The sequence below is a fragment of the Lepidochelys olivacea genome, assembly GCF_965140295.1.
Source record: "Lepidochelys olivacea isolate rLepOli2 genome assembly, chromosome: 9".
Taxonomy (NCBI): Eukaryota; Metazoa; Chordata; order Testudines; family Cheloniidae; genus Lepidochelys; species Lepidochelys olivacea.
In genome coordinates, this window is record NC_140419.1 from 32346129 (window position 1) to 32366683 (window position 20555).

At 38.8% G+C, this 20555-nt stretch overlaps 1 protein-coding gene across 2 annotated transcripts in view; it reads left to right on the forward strand.

Annotated features, from left to right (window-relative positions):
• The window catches only part of ATR (ATR checkpoint kinase), an 81880-nt gene extending 62182 nt beyond the window's left edge, over positions 1-19698 (forward strand). The window contains exons 38-47 of one of the 2 annotated variants that reach the window (XM_084639312.1): positions 87-319; positions 798-932; positions 1711-1911; positions 2281-2424; positions 6828-6978; positions 10940-11096; positions 11315-11468; positions 12583-12734; positions 15772-15877; positions 19192-19698. In XM_084639312.1, coding sequence (XP_084495438.1) covers positions 87-319; positions 798-932; positions 1711-1911; positions 2281-2424; positions 6828-6978; positions 10940-11096; positions 11315-11468; positions 12583-12734; positions 15772-15877; positions 19192-19365 — 1607 coding nt within the window. In that variant the 3' untranslated portion in view covers positions 19366-19698. Of the gene's footprint in view, positions 1-86; positions 320-797; positions 1007-1710; positions 1912-2280; positions 2425-6827; positions 6979-10939; positions 11097-11314; positions 11469-12582; positions 12735-15771; positions 15878-19191 lie in introns of those variants that run through there. The other variant, XM_084639313.1, reaches the window with a different exon arrangement.
• Positions 19699-20555: the final 857 nt, after the last annotated feature.

Here is a 20555-nt window from a genome sequence, read left to right on the forward strand (position 1 = left end):
TAGTTCTTTAGGTTTGCAGCTTGTTTTTTATAAACTTGCATTTCAGAGAAACATGACTATAAACTTACTGTATTGTGTTTTTCCAGTTGGTCGTCCTGATCGTGTACAGATGAGAAATGATTTAGCTAAAATAAATAAGGTGATTACAGATCACACAGATCAGTTGGCACCTTATCAATTTTTGACAGCATTCTCTCAATTAATCTCCCGAATCTGCCACTCTCATGAGGAAGTCTTTGTTGTTCTGATGGAGATTGTTGCCAAAGTGTTTCTAACCTATCCTCAACAAGCAATGTGGATGGTGACAGCTGTATCCAAGGTAATTTGATAAGGATAGCTGTATTTTTATAAAAGTTCATATAAATCTATCTACAAGAGAAAAATTTGAATAACCTGTTTACTGTATGTTTAAACAAGGTATTTAAATGGGCAGCTACTTAGATATAAGAATGTGATATTCTTCCCCATTTTGCACGCCACAAAGATTATGATTTCTAAGTTCAGAGACTATAGCTTGAAAAAGGTAGAGTTCAAGAATCTCAAGGCTTTTTTCTGTCACTTTAAGCAGTTTTGTTTCTTTGATACTTTTACTACCTGGTGTGAAATTATGAAGCCATGAAAAGCTGTGGAATTTTTAATGAAATTTAATACTGAATATCTTTGATTTGTGCTCCATTTTGTTAAACTATCTAACTTCAAATATCTTGCAAAAATACAATTTGTCAATCACTTCAGAATTGTGTAATGGAGATTAGGTATATAGGTTTAGTAAATTTTAACTTTATCTTCTTTTGCAGTCCTCTTACCCAATGCGTGTGAATAGATGCAAGGAAATCCTAAACAAAGCTATTCATATGAAGGCATCTTTAGGAAAATTTATTGGAGATGCAACACGCCTGACAGATAAACTACTAGAGCTATGCAACAAACCGGTACTTGTCCAAAAAACAAAAGAAACAACAAAACCAACCAAACATATAAAAACAAGACCTGCAGATCAGACATAGTAATTAATGTTATATAAAATATTTTTAAATGTGTTATGGAAAATATTTTTCTGTAGCTTACATCAACTAATTAAATTAAATAGTCTCTGAGTGATTCTGTGAAATTGGGGTATCTTGTAAAATGTTCTGTTGACATCTGAAATCTATTAGACAGGAAGAAATAAACGTTTTGGAGCTAAAACTTAAATAGAGAAATAACATGATTATTTTAAATATTTAAGTTTTCTAGGAAGGTTGCCTGTCAATTTTTTATAGCGAATTCTTTTCTAAATAAACATCTTATTTATATTAACAATATTTTTGAATAATGAGCCATTTTTATGTTGCTTGTATGTTCCATTACTTATGGTCAGTGATTTTTTTCCTCCAATAACTTCTAAAAGATTTTAGCTCAAAAAAGTAGGCTGTCTGTAGTGTTAGTGGTGAACCCCTGAAATAGTTAACTGGGATAAAATTCAGCAACTGCATTTAATGAAACTAAGTGGGAGAAGAACTAAAATATAGAGACATAGAAGTTAATATACTCTATTCTAATGGACCACTTTTTAGCACAAATAGAACTCTTGAAACATGATATATTTTTTTCATTGTTTGGTGAAGAGTATTCCATAACTGGAAGAGAGAGACAGTGATATTATTATGAGGACTTATTCTGTATTTTAAGCAAAATGTTTCTTGATTGATTGATTTTTATTTATTTTAGGTTGATGGGAACAACTCAACATTAAGCATGAGTGTTCATTTCAAAACACTTAAAAAGCTAGTAGAAGAGCAGACATTTAGTGAGATCCTCATTCCTTTACAGTCTGTAATGATACCCACTCTTCCATCGATTCCTGGCACACATTCTAACCATGACCCTTTTCCTGGACGCTGGGCCTACATTGCGGGCTTTGATGATACGGTAAACTTCTTCTCTGCTCATAGTTTAGATGTCATTTTAATAAATTGCAGCTAAGTTTACTTTTCTGCTTAATTAGCTAAAAGTGAGGTGGGGGAAATGATGAGAGGTTTCTTAATAATTATATTTACTGTTCAAATAAGAGTGCATACTAATTAAAAGAAGCACTGAGGACCAGCTTGATGGCTAGCTTTTTGGTACTACAACCTGAAAGAGGGGCACTGGTACTAAGATCAAGTTTTGGCTAGGGTTAAATGAGTTGTAAACTAACTAAAATAGGAAGTGCTAGCACAAATGTGGCTGTTAAGATTCCCGAGGTTTTTTTTGAAGAATAACCACAAGATTTAATGACTACTTCCATTTTTCCTTTAGGTGGAAATCCTTGCATCTCTTCAAAAACCAAAAAAGATTACTTTAAAAGGTTCAGATGGAAAAGCCTATATTATGATGTGTAAACCAAAAGATGACCTAAGAAAAGACTGCCGACTCATGGAGTTTAATTCCTTGATTAATAAGGTTTGAAGATGATTTTGAAAATCTTCCCTATGGCTGTTGACTAGAAAAATGATGAAGTAATCAACTTATGAAAGTATTTGACTCCCTATATCCTTGAAAAAGAAATCTTTATGGGAAAATGGTTGTGGCTCTGGAACACTAACCTACTAACTAACCCAGACATTCTATTTAAAGGGTTTATTCAGCCAGTGATCTTTATTGTAAAATCTTTTTTTTTTCCCTAGGGCAAGTAGGGAGGAGATGTAAGAATTCTGTTTACTTTTGATTTACTGCAAGTGTGGAATTTCAGAATTTAAAACCCTAGATTATGGTGGGGGAAATTTAGATGTGGACATAAGAGTGGCCATATTGGGTCAGACCAATCGTCCATCTAGCCCACTGCCCTATCTACTGACAGTGAACAGTGCCAGATACTTCAGAGGGAATGAACAGAAGAGAGCAATTTTGAGTGACCACCCCCTGTTGTCTAAGCCCAGATTCTGACAGTCAGAGGTTTAGGGACATCCGGAGCATGGGGTTGCATCCTTGACCATCTTGGCTAATAGCCATTGATGGACCATCCTCCATGCACTTATCTAATTCTCTTTTGAATCCAATTATACTTCGGCCTTCTCAACATCCCCTGCCAATGAGTTATACATGTTCACCATGTGTCCTGTGAGAAAGTACTACCTTTTGTTTGTTTTAATTTTTGTTTGCCTATCAATTTAATCGGGTGACCCCTAATTCTTGTGTTATGTGAAAGGATAAATTTCCTGTTTGCTTTCTCCAGGCCATTCACAATTTTATAGACCTCTTATCATATCCCCCCTTAGTCGTCTAAGACGAACAGCCCCAGGCTTTTTAGTATTTCTTCATATGGAAGCTGTTCTATATGCCTAATAATTTTTGTTGCCTTTCTCTGGACTTTTTCCAATTCTATTGTATCTTTTTTGAAATGGAGTGACCAGAACTGCATGCAGTATTCAAGGTGTGGACATACCATGGATCTATATAGCGATGTTATGATATTGTCTCTTTTATTATCTATCCCTTTCCTAATAGTTCCTAACATTTTGTTAGCTTTTTGACTACTGCTGCACATTGAATAGATATTTTCAAAGATCTATCCACAATGACTCCAAGATATCTTCCTTGAGTGGTAACAACTAATGTAGACCCCATCATTTTGTATGTATAGTTAGGATTATGTTTACCGATGTCCATTAATTTTCACTTATCAGCACTGAGTTTCATCTGCCATTTTGTTGCCCAGTTAACCAGTTTTGTGAGATCCTTTTGAAACTCTTTGCATTCTGTTTTGGATTTAACTATCTTGAGTAATTTAGTACTGTATAGTCTGCATATTTTGCCATCTCAGTGTTCACCCTGTTTTCCAGATAGTTTCTGAATATGTTGAACAGCAATCGTCCCAGTACAGATTGCTGAGAGACCCCACTCTTTATCACTCTCCATTCTGAAAACTATTTATTCCTACCCTTTGTTTCCTATCTTTCAACCAGTTGCTGATCGATGAGAGGACTTTCCCTCTTGTCCTATGACTGCTTAGGGCTAGTCTATGTTGGCAATGCTAAAGCGTTGCCCCAGCAGCGCTTTAATGTGGCTTCTGTAGTCGTGGCAGAGCACTGGAAGAAAGCTCTCCCAGCGCTCTAAAAAAAACACCTCTACAAGGGGCATAGCTACCAGCACTGGGAGTGCGGCTCCCAGCGCTGGTGCACTGTCTACACTGATGCTTTACAGTGCTGAAACTTGCTGAGCTCAGCGGGGTGTTTTTTCACATCCCTGAGCGAGAAAGTTGCAGCTCTGTAAAGTGCCAATGTAGACAAGCCCTTAGTTTGCTTAAGAGCCATTGGTAAGGGATATTGTCAAAGGCTTTCTTAAAACCCATGTACACTATATCAGCTGGATCACCCTGTTACACATGTTTGTTGTCGCCCTCAAAGAATTCTAATAGATTGGTGAGGCATGATTTTCCTTTACAAAGGGAGACTCTTCCCCAGCAGATCGTGTTTGTTTCTGATAATTCTGTTTTTTACTATAGTTTCAACCAGTTTGCCTGGTACTGAAGTTAGGCTTTACTGACCTGTAATTGCCAGTTTTGCCTCTGGAGTCTTTTTAAATAAATCATATTACCTTAGCTATCCTCCAGTCATCTGGTACAGAGGCTGATTTTAAGGGATAGGTTACATACCATAGTTACTAGTTCTGCAATAGTTTCTTCTGAACTCTTGGGTGAATGTGGTCCTGGTGACTTATTACTGTTTAGTTTATCAGTTTGTTCTAAAACCTCCTCTATTGACACGTCGCTCTGGGACAGTTCCTCAGATTTGTCAACTATAAAGAATGGCTCAGGAGTGGGAATCTTCCCCACATCATCTGCAATGAAGACCAATGCAAAGAATTAATTTAGCTTCACTGCAATGGCCTTGTCGTCCTTCAGTGCTCCTTTAGCACCTCAACTGTCCTAGTAGCCCCACTGACTGATTTGCCGGCTTCCTGCTTCTGATGCACTTAAAATTTTTCTTTTCAAATTCTTTCTTGGCCTGCCTCTTAATACTTTTACACTTGACTTTCCAGGATCATGTTCCTTTCTATTTTCCTCAGTAGGATTTGATTCTTGATTTTTAAAGAATACCTTTTTGCCTGTAACCACCTTTTTTACTCTGCTGATTAGCTATGGTGGCATTTTTTGTCTTACTGGTTTTTGGGTTTTTATTTATTTGGGGTATGCATTTAGTTTGAGCCTCTGTTACAGTTCTTTTAAGTAATCTACATGCCATTTGCAGGCATTTCACCCTTGTTACTATTCCTTTTTATTTCCATTTAACTGGCTTCCTCATTTTTGTATAGTTCCCCTTTCTGAAGCTAAATGCTACTGTGGTAATTTCTTTGGCAAATCTCTTTCCACACACACACACCCCCCTCCAGATGTTTAAATTTAATTATATTACGGACACTATCGCTAAAAAGTTCAACTGCCTACTCCTAGACCAGATCCTGTGCTCCACTTAGGACTAAATCAAGAATTGCCTTTCCTCTTGTGAGTTCCAGGACAAGCTGCTCCAAGAACCAGGCATTTACATTGTCCAGAAATTTTATCTCTGTATCCCTGAGATGACATTCAATATGAGGATAGTTGAAATCATCCATTATTATTGTGTTTTCTGTTTTTGTAACCTCTCTACTCTTCCAGAGCATTTCACAGTCACTGTCACCATCTCGGTCAAGTGTTTGGTAATATATTTCTACTGCTATACTCTTATTGTTCAAGCATGGAATTTCTATCCATTGAGATTCTGTGGTACAATTTGATTCATTTACGATTTTTACTTTATTTGATTCTACGCTTTCTTTCCCATATAGTGCCATTCCCCCACCAGCGTAGCCTACTCTGTCATTCCTATATATTTTGTATCCTGATATTACCGAGTTCCATTGATGATAATCCTCGTTGTACCAAGTTTCTGTGATGCCTACTATATCAATATCCTCATTTAATTCCAGGCACCCTACTTCACCATCTTAGTATTTAGACTTTTTGTATATAGGCACTTGTACGTTTTTGTCAATATTCAGTTGCTTGCCTTCATGTGTTATATTTAAATGGGACTCTTTTATGTTTGACTGTTCCTCACTAGCTCCTACCTGTACTTTACCAATTTCTTTCCTATCCTTTTTACTAGGATATAGAGTTCCCCTTTTAATAAATTCATCCCTAAGGGATGTCTCCTCCCAAACCATATGCTTCTCCACACGTGTCAGCTTTCCCCCAGCCCTTATTTTAAAAAATCCTCTATAACCTTTTTAATTTTATATGCCAGCAGTCTGGTTCCATTTTGATTGAGGTGGAGCCCATCCTTCCTGTATAAGCTGCTCCTTTCCCAAAAGGTTCCCCAGTTCCTAGTAAATCTAAAACCCTCCTCCCTACCCCATCGTCTCATCCACACATTGAGACCATGTAGTTCTGCTTGTCTTTCTGGCCTTGTGCATGGAACAGGAAGCATTGCAGAGAATGCTACCTTGGAGGTCTTGCGCTTTAATCTCTTACTAGCAGCCTAAATTTGGCCTCTGGGACCTCTCTCCTACCTTTTCCTATGTAGTTGATAACTAAATGTACCAGGACCACTGGCTCGTGCCCAGCATTGCACATAAGTCTGTCTAGTTGTCTCATGAGATCTACAACCTTTGTATCCAGCATGCAATTTACCATGTGATTCTCCTGGTCATCAGAAACACAACTATCTATATTTCTAATACTCAAATCCCCCATTATTATTACCTTGCTCTTCCTAATAACTGGGGTTCCCACCCCAGCAGGATAAAGAGGTTAAAGTTATCAGTTTATTTTGATCTTGTGTTTGTGGTGATATTTGGTAACGTTATTTATTTTGTTTTATAAATAGTGCTTAAGAAAGGATGCCGAGTCACGTAGGCGAGAACTCCATATTCGAACCTATGCAGTTATTCCACTAAATGATGAATGTGGGATAATTGAATGGGTGAACAACACGGCTGGCCTAAGAAATATCCTGATCAAACTGTACAAGGAGAAGGGTAAAAAATCTTGTATATAAAAATTCATGTGAGGGGGGCAGACAAAGAGCAAGGAGATGAAATAAAGTAGAGATACATATGTTGTTGTCGCAGGGCTGATACACCCTGTCACTCCAGGGGGGCAGGGACAGGTGAGAGGTGCGTCACAGCCCCACTGTCTAGTTGGAAGGGCTGTCCCTCGTCTCAGGGCAGCACAGCTTCGTGGCCTTAGTCCTTAATACGACCCTTACTCTCAGGGCAGTGTGGCCTAGTGTCCAGAGTCCGTAATACAGCCCTTTCTCCCAGGTCAGCGTGGCCCAATAGCCAGAGTTAATACTTCAGCTCCTTGCTGTCAGGGCAGTGCGGCCTAGCAGTCAGAGTCCATACTACCGCCCTTATTATTTGGGCAGTGCAGCCCAATGGCCAGAGTCGGTGAATCGGCCCTCTGTCTCTCTCAGGGCAGTGTGGCCTAGGGCCAGAGTCCGTAATACTGGTGAGTGGGACCACCACCCCAGGTGGGTGGGGGCCAGGATAGGGGGACCTGGGCTTACCCTCTCCATGGGGTCCCAACGCAGGGCCCTATCGGTGGCAGGGTTGCCCACCACCAGCTTGGCGGGGCTCCAACCGAAACATGCCAAGCCTTAGTCCGGTTCTGTAACTGTTTCCCTGCCAAACTTTCCTGGGTTACTTCCTACCCAAGTCTCTGGGGTTCTCTGTCTCAGGGATTCTCCGGTGTCTCCCCTCTGTGCAACGTCCCATGCTGGTGTGTCGGGGTCCACATCTGACTGGCTGGCCTCCATGTCTTGGAGTGCAGGTGGTCCTCCCTCAGGAGCTAGCAACACACCTCCTTCCCCATGGAGGTCAGCCCAGACTGAGCTGCTCTGCTGGCTTTTATATCCTGCTTCCAGCTGGAGCATGCCCAGCAGAGCCGGGGGTGTATGGCCTCCAGATTAAAATAGAAGGGTTAACCCCTGCTGTACTAGTTCAGGGCTGATACACCCCATGACAAGCTTATAGAAAATCTTTTAGATTTATAAATTTTAGGCAAAAATGAGCTCAGTGATGCATTATCTTACTAGGCTGTACAGTACCTCTCAATCTGAGAGTTATGTGGCTGATTTATGCTGCCTTTGTTTAGATGCGATTGTAGCTCTCAGTAAATGAGACAGAAAGCAAGTGATCAGACCCCAAACTTCTAGACAAAACTGAGCTGTAGAAGGTGTGATAATTTCATTCTGCTGCCCATCTTCTCTTCTAATTCATAACAAATGGGTAATTGCTCCCATCTGTGGACTTTGGAGATGTTCCAGTGTTGTTGCTAGAGGCTCCAGGACTAAACCCTGTCCTTCAACTGAAGCCCCCAGAAGGAATTTCCCATTTGTTATGAATGAGGAGAGAAGCTTCTAGCAGGAAGAAAATTATCTTGTAAGAAATTTCTTTATCCTGTCCTGAATGCTGGGAAGATGCAGCAGATTGTATTTAGCCATTACCAGCACACCATTGGCAGATTTTTTGTTGTACTCATAAATGCAAGAATATCTAAACTTGCTATTAATGTTTTTCAGGGCTTCACAAAGATAAACCTTATGTGGCTTTCTTTTAGTGCTGAGAATTTAATCTTCTTAATCCATTCTTATGTCACTAGTACTGCTGCTGAAGCTGGTTGTCATTAAAAGGAATATGTGTACAGTACTAAGCAACAAAATAAGCAACTTGGCTTTTATTTTGTCTTAGGTTTTATGTCCATTCTTATTTTTTGCCTGTCATTTTTATGATGCTTGTTTTTAATCTTAATCATTTTTATCATTTATCAAAGTAACTGCCACAATGACTTTCCAGTGAAAAGTCAGAATCCTTTGCTTTTCAACAAACTTAACTTTACATTGAGCAGCATAATAAAATCAAAGTTGACCATTGGAAAAACTTTTTTTAGGGCTGTCAGTTAATCACAGTTAACTCACACGATTAACTCAAAACAATTAATCACGATTAAAAAAGTTAATCACAATTAATCACACTTATAACAATAGAATTCCAATTGAAATTTATTAAATATTTTTGGATTTTTGTTTTACATTTTCAATATCGGTTTCAATTACAACACAGAATACAAAGTGCACAGTGCTCACTTTATATTATTTTTGATTACAAATATATACACTGTAAAAATAATGAACAAAAGAAATAGTATTTTTCAGTTCACCTCATACAAGTACTGAAGTGCAATCTCTTCATTGTGAAAGTGTAACTTACAAATGCAGATTTTTTTTTTTGGTTACATAACTGCACTCAAAAACAAAACAGTGTGAAACTTTAGAGCCTACAGGTCAACTCAGTCCTACTTCTTATTCTGCCAATCGCTAAGACAAACAAGTTTGTTTACACTGACGGGAGATACCGCTGTCTACTTCTTATTTACAATGTCACCTGAGAACAGGCGTTCACATGGCACTTTTGTAGCCAGCATTGCAAGGTATTTGCATGCCAGATATGCTAAACATCCGTATGCCCTTTCCATGCTTCGGCCACCATTCCACAGGACATGCTTTCATGTTTAACATAATTCTACATTTGTAAATTCAACTTTCATGATAAAGAGATTGCACTACAGCAGGGGTGGGCAAACTATGGCCTGGGAGCCATATCCGGCCCTTCAGATGTTTTAATCTGGCCCTCAAACTCCCACCAGGGAGCGGAGGGTGGGGCTTCCCTGGCTCTGGCACTCCAGCTGGGGGTTTGCCCCACTCTACGCATAGGGGCAGCCAGGGGGCTCCACACACCATCCCCACCCTAAGCGCTGCCCCCACAGCTCCCATTGGAACCATGGCCAATGGGAGCTGTAGGGGCAGCGCCTGCAGATGGGACAGCATGCCAAGGCCCCTGGCTGTGCCTCTGCGTAGGAGCTGGAGCGGGGATATGTTGCTGCTTCTGGGAGCTGCTTGAGGTAAGTGCCGCCTGGAGCCTGCACCGCTGACTGCTCCTGTGCTCCAACACCCTGCCCCAGCCCTGATCCCCCTCCCACCCTCCGAACCTCTTGGTCCCAGCCCAGAGCACCCTCCTGCACCCCCAACCCCTCATCTCCAGCCCTACCCCAGAGCCCGTACCCCCAGCTGGAGCCCTCATCCCCCTGAATCTCAACACCCTGCCCCAGCCCAGAGCCCCCTCCCGCACCCTGAACTCCTCATTTCTGGCCCCACCCCAGAGCCCGCACCCCCAGCTGGAGCCCTCACCCCCTCCCGCACCCCAACCCCCAATTTCGTGAGCATTCATGGCCCGCCATACAATTTCCATACCGAGATGTGGCCCTTGGGCCAAAAAGTTTGCCCACCCCTGCACTACAGTACTTCTATGAGGTGAATTGAAAAATACAATTATTTTGTTTTTTACAGTGTAAATATTTGTAATAAAAAATAAATATAAAAATACAGTGAGTGCTGTACCTTTGTATTCTGTGTTGTAATTGAAGTAATATATTTGAAAATGTAGCAAACATCCAAAAATATTTAAAATAAATAGTATTCTATTGTTGTTTAACAGCGCAATTAATTGCGCTGTTAATTTTTTTTAATCGCAAGATTAATCGCGATAAATTTTTTTAATCACTTGACAGCCCTACTTTTTTTGTACTTCATCTGGATCAACCACACAGCACTCAAAATTTTTTGAGCTGCAGATGACAATAGAGGCTTTGTCTTTCACATGTGTCAACTGGCATGATTAATGGATCATAGGGATTTTATAGTGGAAGGCAATTTGTTTACTTCATGTAACCTGGCTCAGCCAAGATCTGAATTTGTAATGTGCTTGCATGACTGCCTTTTTTCCTGAGTTGCCAATACTTTTTTAATATTAATTTAATTAAAATAGTAAAACCTGTTCTAATTTTGGTATTTTAGGCTACACTTGATGAACTCTAAATAGTAGTGGGGGGGACACCATATATAAGACTTGGTTTGTTACATCTGATTGAAATCTTTTACAGGAGTCTATATGACTGGAAAGGAGCTACGTCAACACATGCTTCCAAAGTCAGCACCTTTAACTGAAAAGCTGAAAATGTTCAAAGAAACTCTTCTGCCCCGACATCCTCCTATTTTTTATGAATGGTTTCTGAGAACATTCCCTGATCCTACTTTATGGTCAGTTGCTGTGATCATGGTAGTTTAATGACACTAGTTTATTTTCACAAAATGTAAATGAAGATAAAGCAGATAGAAAATGAAGTATGTACTAAACAAAATAAGACTGGAGCTTTTCACATAGAGCACAAAAGCTATTCAAAAGCTCTACATTGTCTAAAAGGTTGTGCAAGGGCAAGTGATCCTAGGATTTTACATTGGATCCTTATTTTCTGTAGGTACAGTAGCAGATCAGCCTATTGTCGTTCCACAGCAGTGATGTCAATGGTTGGTTACATACTGGGTTTGGGAGACCGCCATGGTGAAAATATTCTTTTTGATTCTTTGACTGGTGAATGTGTGCATGTGGACTTCAACTGTTTGTTCAACAAGGTAGGAAATGTCTTGCTGATCTTGCTTATTTTTTAAACACTTGAAAGTTCAAAATCCACAAATCTCTCCTGCTTTTTCAGTATTTCTTTCACTTTGAGACTCTGAATATCTACCAAGATATTCATATACCATTGTGTTCTTATTCAGAAGTTTTAGAATATATAAACCTATATATCAGTGGGGAAAAAATCTTACACAAAGGCATTATTGTCCTGTACGCCTTGATAATTAAAGCAGTCTTTTGTTCAGGCAACATCACGTGAGCTTTCTTTGGATGCACTAAAATGTGAGAGTACTTACTCGATGTTTACAAAACATTCTAATTAGTCTTTCTTTTTTTCACTTTTGTTGTGGATAATGTAGTTTTGTACATCAGTCACTCAAAAGAGAATTTGCTGTGGAAGAAAGTGGCATTTTCTTTTTAACTGTGGCCAGAGTGGGTTTTTGGTATTTCTATTGGAAGATTTAGTTGGTGTTTGGTTTAATTCAGAAATATGTAATATGGGTCCTGTTCAACTAGTTCCCCTGTTACATCTTCAGTGCCAAACATTTGTCCTTGTTGGTCCTATTCGACCTTGTTTTTAAAACAAACAAAATGTTTTGACTAAGTATCTTTAAATTATGAGAATAATGAGAATTTTAAAACTATCATCAGAACTTGCCTGAAGTAGTGGAACAAAGATAAAATTTAAATCTTGAAAGCCAATGTATGATTTAAAACAGAAAACATTAAAGAATTTTAGGTAGTTCTCATCAGCCTTTCACCAAACTCCTAGTCTTTGTCACCTTTATTATTCTATATCCCATATCTATCGTCAATCCTTTGCTCATGCCAAATTTTCCTAAATGGTAAGATGGACTTGTGATATGGCCAAATGTCTGCTAGCTAAGATGAGACCTCCAGAAGCAATGCTGACATAAACCAATTCAAATCTATGCCAGAATTACCTGAATTTGGTATACTCTAATGGTAATAGTTAGGCAAGAGAAGTTAGTTGTTTGGCCTGCAGTGGACTGACATACAATTTGGAAAAGAAACTTTATAGAAATAATAAATCAGAAAAAGTGTTCTGAAGTGAACTTCACATTTAATTAACTTTTTATTAATTTGCAGGGGGAAACTTTTGAAGTTCCAGAAATTGTACCTTTTCGCCTCACTCATAATATGGTCAATGGAATGGGTCCAATGGGGACAGAAGGTCTCTTCCGAAGAGCTTGTGAAGTCACAATGAGGCTAATGCGTGATCAAAGAGAACCTCTAATGAGGTACATAACAATCAGTATTTGACGTTTTAATAATAAAATTATCTAGTTTATGATATAAACTTAAAATGTTAACTGCTGGTCCCTGAGCCAGTTCTTTTGGGGAGAGAAAAAAATCCTCTTCCAGTAGCACAAATTGAGTCTGACATGCACTTTGTGTATAAAACAGTATAGCTAGTCAACACATTTTGTTAACTGTAGAGTTACTTTCTAACTAGTAATAAGAAAAAGTACCAAGGTTTACTGTGGATAGTAGTTTTACTGTCTTATACTAAATTTCTGGTTGTTCTCAAAATATAACTTTGCTTATCTTTTATTTACCTCAAATTGTCTCTCCTTTAACCCTCTTCTGTTTAGTTCTTTTGAGCTAGATCCTCAGCTGCATTGCTCTTCTCAGGTACTGGGGGAATCCTTGGCTGCCTGTTTGAGAAAGCTGTGACTAGGGTCCCAATGGGGGCCAGCTATGATCACTCAATTAGGGTGAATTGCAAAGAATGGGGCAGACAATCCCCGTAAAGCTGATGGATATTCCACAACTTAGGTTTACCAAGCCAGCATAAAACAGCTTCTTTATTACCTTACGGGTTACTTAGAAGTCCAAACAACACAATTCCCTTAAAGTGATCCAGCCTCAGGCCTCCATCCACTTACCCACGTCAAATATGATGAAAATTTCTGTAAATCTTATTTCATCATATAAAAGAAAAGGTTCTGCCAATCCCAAAGGATCGGACACATTACCTCCCAGGTTAATGAATGTTTCAGATCTTACCCAAATACATGCTACAGCCAATTCTTATTAACTAAACTAAAATGTATTAAAATCTACAGAGAGAGAGAGTATGGTTAAAAGATAAATATGTGTATAGCGAGAGAGAGAGCTCAATTCATTGAGGTTCAGATTCATAGCATAGATGGTGAGCTTTGTAGTAGCAAAGAGTTCTTTCAGAAATAGTTCATAGGTTATAGTACAATGTCCAAATATTGTATTCGGGGTGTACCAGTATAACTGGGACCTCAGTTTTGTGACTCAAACTTCCCTTGATGAAGCCTAAGCAGATCTGAGATGACAGAATCAGGACCAAAGGATCTTTTGTACAATTTCATGTCTTGTGACAAGTTGGGAGTTCAAAAGGTAATTAGCATGACTTTGAAGGAGGTCCATCACCGGTACTTAGCTATAGAATTAACATAAGCCAATTTGCTTGTTCCTCCACCATTCACAGATTATTTGGTATACATTTCAAAGAGAGATGAATACAGAGATACCCCATTTTTACAGTTCATTTAAATCAGAGGTTCTCAAACTGTGGTCTGCGGACCACTGGTGATCCACGGATAGTTCCCTCTAAGGTGCGCACCTGGGCAGCCGTACACGAGAGAATGAAGGGCCACCCACCTAATTAGTGGAGCCACACAGGCATGGCTCCACTAATTAGGTGCCTGAACCCTGGAGAAGACACACATGTAAGGTGAGGTGGTGGCCTTGGGGGGAATAGGGGGTAGGTGGGAGGGGGCAGTGGGAATTTGGGATGTACAGGACTGCGGCAGCCAGAGAAAGAGGCGACTTTGCCCAGCTGCGGCTGCCGGAGAGAGATGATCCTCCTTCCCAGCCTCAGCTCTGTATGCACAGTGTGCACCTCTATCACAAGTGGCATAAAAATTTGGCTGAATGCTGACTCCCACATTTTTTCAAACTGAAGTCCAGGCATAGGGGATAAATGGAGACCATTGATTTGTTGACAGGTTTTCTTCAGTTCTGTTTAACAAATGTTAATTTTGTTTGTGGTGGTATTGTTGCATGTTAAAAGAATCATTTAATTTTTCTCTAGAAAACATTGTCAAAGAGTTTCATGTGTTTTTTAAAGCTAGCAACAGATAAAAGTAACCTTATTGAAAGAATTTTTGGGGAGCTATGAAGAGTAGCATTTCTCATTGAATTGGCAATAATCACTTGTTGTCAAACTGTGGAGTCCTTCATTATACAAAATGTCCATTAAATAAATGTAAGTTTTGTTTGGTTAAGGGTACCAGAATTTGATCCATTGTGAGCTGAATCAGTGATGCTCAGTAGTGATGACAGGCATAGAGTGTCTTTATTCCTTTGTGCTTGTATCCCATTTCTGAGCATTTGGCCTGCCAATACTTAGATCATGATGGATTAATTGTCGTACAGACTAGGAATCTGTCGAGGATTCATGCTTAAATTGGATGTTCTATAATCTGCTTTTACTTCCTGGAGTTGCCACACACTTGCTACATATTTCACTAGACTGTTGGTAGCAAAATTGCTTACACTGACTAGTTTTGCATTAACTTTAGAACAAACTTAAGAGCTTTACTCAGAGAAACATGGAAGATAGCTCATGTTCTGAGGGCTGTCAGTTACATTACTGTTCCACAAATCTATACGGATGAGTAATAAAACCATTATTTTTACTGCCTTCTGAAAGGTATGCTCTGTTATTTTAATTGCAAAAGCTGCTGTTAGAGGATACAAGATCTGATTCAAAAGAATAGTTGTGTTGTTTATAACTGCAGTCATGGACAAAGCTAACATTTATGAAATTACCAGTAGTGATACTGTAGAGAGAACTGTAAAGGAAATAGACTCTTTAAAATAAAAGGAGGGTCTTCGCTAATATTTTTCCTTCCTTTAGGAAATAAAAAATTATAGGTTATTAATTAAAAAGAAAAGGAGTACTTGTGGCACCTGAGAGACTAACCAATTTATTTGAGCGTAAGCTTTCGTGAGCTACACGAAAGCTTATGCTCAAATAAATTGGTTAGTCTCTCAGGTGCCACAAGTACTCCTTTTCTTTTTGCGAATACAGACTACCACGGCTGTTACTCTGAAACAGGTTATTAATTATTAATATTAAGCAGTAATGTTTTATTTTAGCAAACAGAGTGTCTGTCTTGCGTTTTAAAAATTAAAGTTAGTAGTCAAAAGATTCTATTTAATGTGTCATGGTCAAAAGAAGTTTATAACTAATCATTTCCCACACAATGAACACTTTTTTTGTTTGTATGTTTTTAGTGTCTTGAAGACTTTTATCCATGATCCCCTTGTAGAGTGGAGTAAACCAGTGAAAGGTCATACAAAAGCACAGGTGAATGAAACTGGTGAAGTTGTCAATGAAAAGGTCAGTTGCAAGAAGTTTGATCTACTCTAGAACTAACATTTCATTATTTTATATTTCACAGTATCATCAATTGTTTTGGTCTAATTTATGCAAAGCTTTACTTTCCTGGGTTTTTTCTTCTAAACCTGTTGTAGCTGTTTTTTATTCATGATCTCTTTGCTATTGTTTAATCCTTAAAATATGAGACTGATATTTCAATAAAAACCGTCATGAGACCTACTGTACCTTTTTAGCATCATTCTCTAACGCAGTGTCTATACTGGTAAAATTAGGACCTATAATTGCAGTTCCACCTGCCATGGAAGCTGTAGTGTAAAGAGGGCTCATGCATTTTTACCAACATGTTATCCAAAGCTACTAGATGACATGGTGATGATACCACTTGAGCCCTGTCTGTGTTATGGATTCCACTGTTTCTACCATCAGTGTATCTTAACCCACTAGAACACAGTCCCCTTCAGAATGTGGAATGGAACCCACTCTCTTGCTCTGAGTCTGGAATGGAGTCTCTTGCTCTTTTAACAACCTAGTAAGTTACACATATAAAACTACATTAAAAGAACATTATTAGGGAGCGCCAGCTCTGCAATAGTTATGGTTGAGCAGCATTGTCTGTTTAAAGGTCCACTCTTCTAAGTACTATAAAATTCACACGCTTACATGGATTGTCTTGAAAATTTCTGTGCCTCGTGGGGATGCTGGCTAGAGTTCATGATCTAAATTTGGATAATATAAGCAAGAGATTCCAAGATATGGTCCTCCCCACCCCCAACAAAACCCCAGCATTTTACAAAATCAGGGGCGTGTGTATGTATGTGCATGCACGCACACTGCACGTGTAGGGCTCAAACTACGGCTCTAATTGTTCCTCAACTGATCTCAGTCACTTGACATTTATCTCACCTAAAGCACTGCCCTTTGAGGGAGCAATATTAAAAATCTTATTAAAGGAAGATATTACCTTTCTAGAGAGCTATGGGCCAAAAGAGATTGAAATGTCCATAAGTAGCAAGACTATGGCAAGAAGGTTACCAGACATCTTATTGTCACAGTAGCTGGGTGGCTCAAAGAGATAATTTGTGGTAACTGAGCCTGAGCTACACGTAGGCAGTGTGAGTTTAAACTGCTGCCCTTTTCCGAAATCTGTGAATTATCTGTAGGCATGTTGCTACTATCAGGGTCTGTTAAACTGACTTTATATTTTTGGGAAATATGCCCTGCTAATTTGTACAGCTAATTTAGAAGGGTCTCTAGCTAATTTCTGAAATTACATATTTTCTGCACAAAGTTATTGATAAGAGATTACGAAGAGAAGTAAAATCTGTAACAGTCAGTTTGGAGTTGTGGCAGGCAAGTCAACAGTGGATACTATGTTGCATTAAGATTGTTTGTGGAAAAATATAGAGAGAAAAAAGAAAAACCCTGCACATAATATTCATTGATGTTGAGAAGGCTTATGCCACATTTCGAGATAAGTCATCTGTATAAGAATGAAACGGATAAGTCTTCATGTATCAGACTCATCCAGGACATATACATGGATGCTGTTACTACAGTTTGAAGGCCATATGGAGAAACTGACCCGTTTCCAGTAAGAGTCAGAGTCCATCAAGACATGGCACTAACCCCCTTTGTATTCATGTTAGTGCTTGAATCACTTACAGAAAACATCCAGAGACTGGCACCTTGGTGCATGCTTTTTGTAAATAATGTAGTGCTTGTGCAGGAGAACAAAGAGGAAGTGGAAGAAGATGGAGGTGTGTACTTGAAAGAAATAGTATGAAAATCGGCAGAAATAAAACTGTATGGTGTATAGATTCAATATCTTGCAGTGTGTAGATTCAGTGATATCTTGCAGGAAGACAACAGGACTGTGAGTTTGTGGGGGTCAGCCACCATCAAAGGTACAGAAGTTCAAATACCTAGGTTCAATAGTTCAGCGACAACATTTATAAGCAGTACAGGAAAGGCATGGGCTAAAAGGAGAGAAGAGAGTAGAGAAAAGTAGTATCTAGAAGACAAAAAGAAAAGGAGTATTTGTGGCTCCTTAGAGACTAACAAATTTATTTGAGCATAGGCTTTCATGAGCTATAGCTCACATCAGTCACCCTGAAAATGAGAAACACACAGTTCATGATCACCTGTGAAAAATCTGGTTTAAGTGACTTGGCTAGCATCACACAGAAAGTCTGTGGCACAGACAGGGATAGTAGAATTCTGTCCTCCAGAGTAGTGTTCAAATGCCTTAAGCTGAAACCAGCCTACCCTCTAACTTCTGCAACAAATGAGGCAGGGGCCCTACAGACAACAATCTCTTTCACTTCAGAACCCTGATTCATCATCCTCAGAACAGGTCTGTCATGTGCACTGAATGAGATCGTGTTGGGGGGGGGGGAAGGGTATGTGAGCAGCATCAAGCATGTAATTAAAGTCTGTATCATAAATGGGCTGCGTTAGTATAAGGGGACTGAAGTAAGTTTGTACAGCTAACTTTAATTCTGGCATTTCCTAACACTTAAGAGCTTGACCTTGCAGCCAGTCTTTTGATGTTCTTTTAATGTAGTTTTTTTGTGTGTAATACAATATATGAGATAAATGAATGAGTGATCTTATTAAGGAATATATAGCTTCTTTTAGTGTAAGTTGAGAGTATATTCTCATTGGTTGGTGATACAACTGATGATACCCAAGAAAGGGACCTCTTTGGCATAATAGTTGTGTTTTGCCTGTTTTCATGGTTGAGAATTAGTCAAAATACTTTATTTGGCTCAAGTCTGGTTCAAACTTGCAGACTCATTTTTTGACATCAGAGGAAAACACAATCTGGCCCACATCAGAAAAATCAGTCAAAAAAAACAATAACCCCACCATTGTCTGGTAAAAAATTGCTTTTCTGAACGTAATATGTCTGAACGTTAAGTACAGTTGACTCTTGGCCTCTTTGTTACTGAGCCATATACATGTTGTGATAACGAAAGGATTTATATCAAATAAAACACATTTCATTGCTACCTGTTTCAAGAGGTTGTGCAATAGCTTATTCAATCTTTGATAAGTTCTAGCTGTAAGATTAATGCTAAGGCTATAGCTTGCCCAACAAGCAATCAGTCCTTGAGAATGATTTACTTTGTTCATTTTCGTCAAACTATTTTGAGAAAAAGTTCACAGATATTTGGATATTAAATCTGTTTATGTGGGATCTGGAATACATGCTGTAATTGGCCAAAACTTTATTTGGAAGAACAGGAACTGTTACAGATGTGACAAATGTATGGACATGTGAATTTTAAGTTTTCTTTTTTCCGTGTTTGTAGGCCAAGACTCATGTCCTTGACATAGAACAGCGGCTACAGGGTGTGATTAAGACTAGGAACCGGGTAAAAGGATTGCCCTTGTCTATTGAAGGGCATGTTCATTACCTTATTCAAGAAGCAAACAATGAGAACCTGCTCTGCCAGATGTATATGGGCTGGGCCCCATATATGTGAAATACTGCCTTCAAAACTTATGCTGCTGTAATATTTTTTTTAAAGAAAACGTTGTTGAATTCTTTTAGTCACTGTAATATTTTCTAGAATTACTACTTTTCTTGATTTCTGATTTTGTGCATATCTACATTACAACTTAATATGCAGCCTATGTATTATATACTATATAGTTGTAGTACATATGCTGTGTATGTTGTATACATATATAAATGCACTCATTGCATTGTATGAGTTTGAAGATACATACATTTATACATAGATATTTGTATTTATGGAGACTGTTTTATATATACAGAATACAATACATGAACTATTAAACAGAATATACAGTCATCTCAACGATGCAGGTGTGTGTTTCCTATATACTTTATATTCAATATATAATATTTATGAATGTGTATGTATACTCCCATATCCGAGCAGCGTCTAAATTAGCTTTATAAACATTTTTATATATATAATATATATATTATTTATTTATTTATTTTTAGAGAGACAAACTTATTCTATTTCTAATTAATTTATTTTGTAGAAGACAAGTATTGATATTAAAAAAAGAATGTATATAAAATTAATTTTATATCAATATGGTTGAAATGGGATTTTTAGCTGTAGTTGTATTCATATACCTATTTCAGAGTGGTTTTCCAAAACTAGAAACTTTTTTGCAAGATATTCATTCTCACTGAGGTTTTTCTGAAGTTTTGGATGGATGCAACCCTAGGCCAGCAGCAGGCTGAGGGGGGCCGGTGGCCAAGACCCTGGCTGGCAGCAGAGTGCCACTAAAAATCAGCTTGCATGCCGCCTTTGACATGCATGCCGCAGGTTGCCGACCCCTGGCTTAGGCCTTTGTGTTTCCCTAGCATGGGCAAGCGCCACTCAACCAGGGTGAGTGAGGTTTGGTTTTGTACAAGCATTAAAGAGAAAGGAGGATGAACGGCACGTGGATTTGTACATTTTCATACCAGTTTTGGGAGACTCACATAGATCATTGTCCCCAAGGCAGCACTGGGCTCAAGTCCTCCTATGGGCCCCTAAAGAGACTTGCCGTGCTATGGACCCAAACTTGTACCCACTGTGGGGTGCCTGCTGGTGGAAATGCTTGCGCCCAGGTGCTCAGGGACAGAAGTCCGTACCTCACACGCTACCTTTGCTACTCACGAACCCCAGCGCCGGTGTAGTGCCATAGG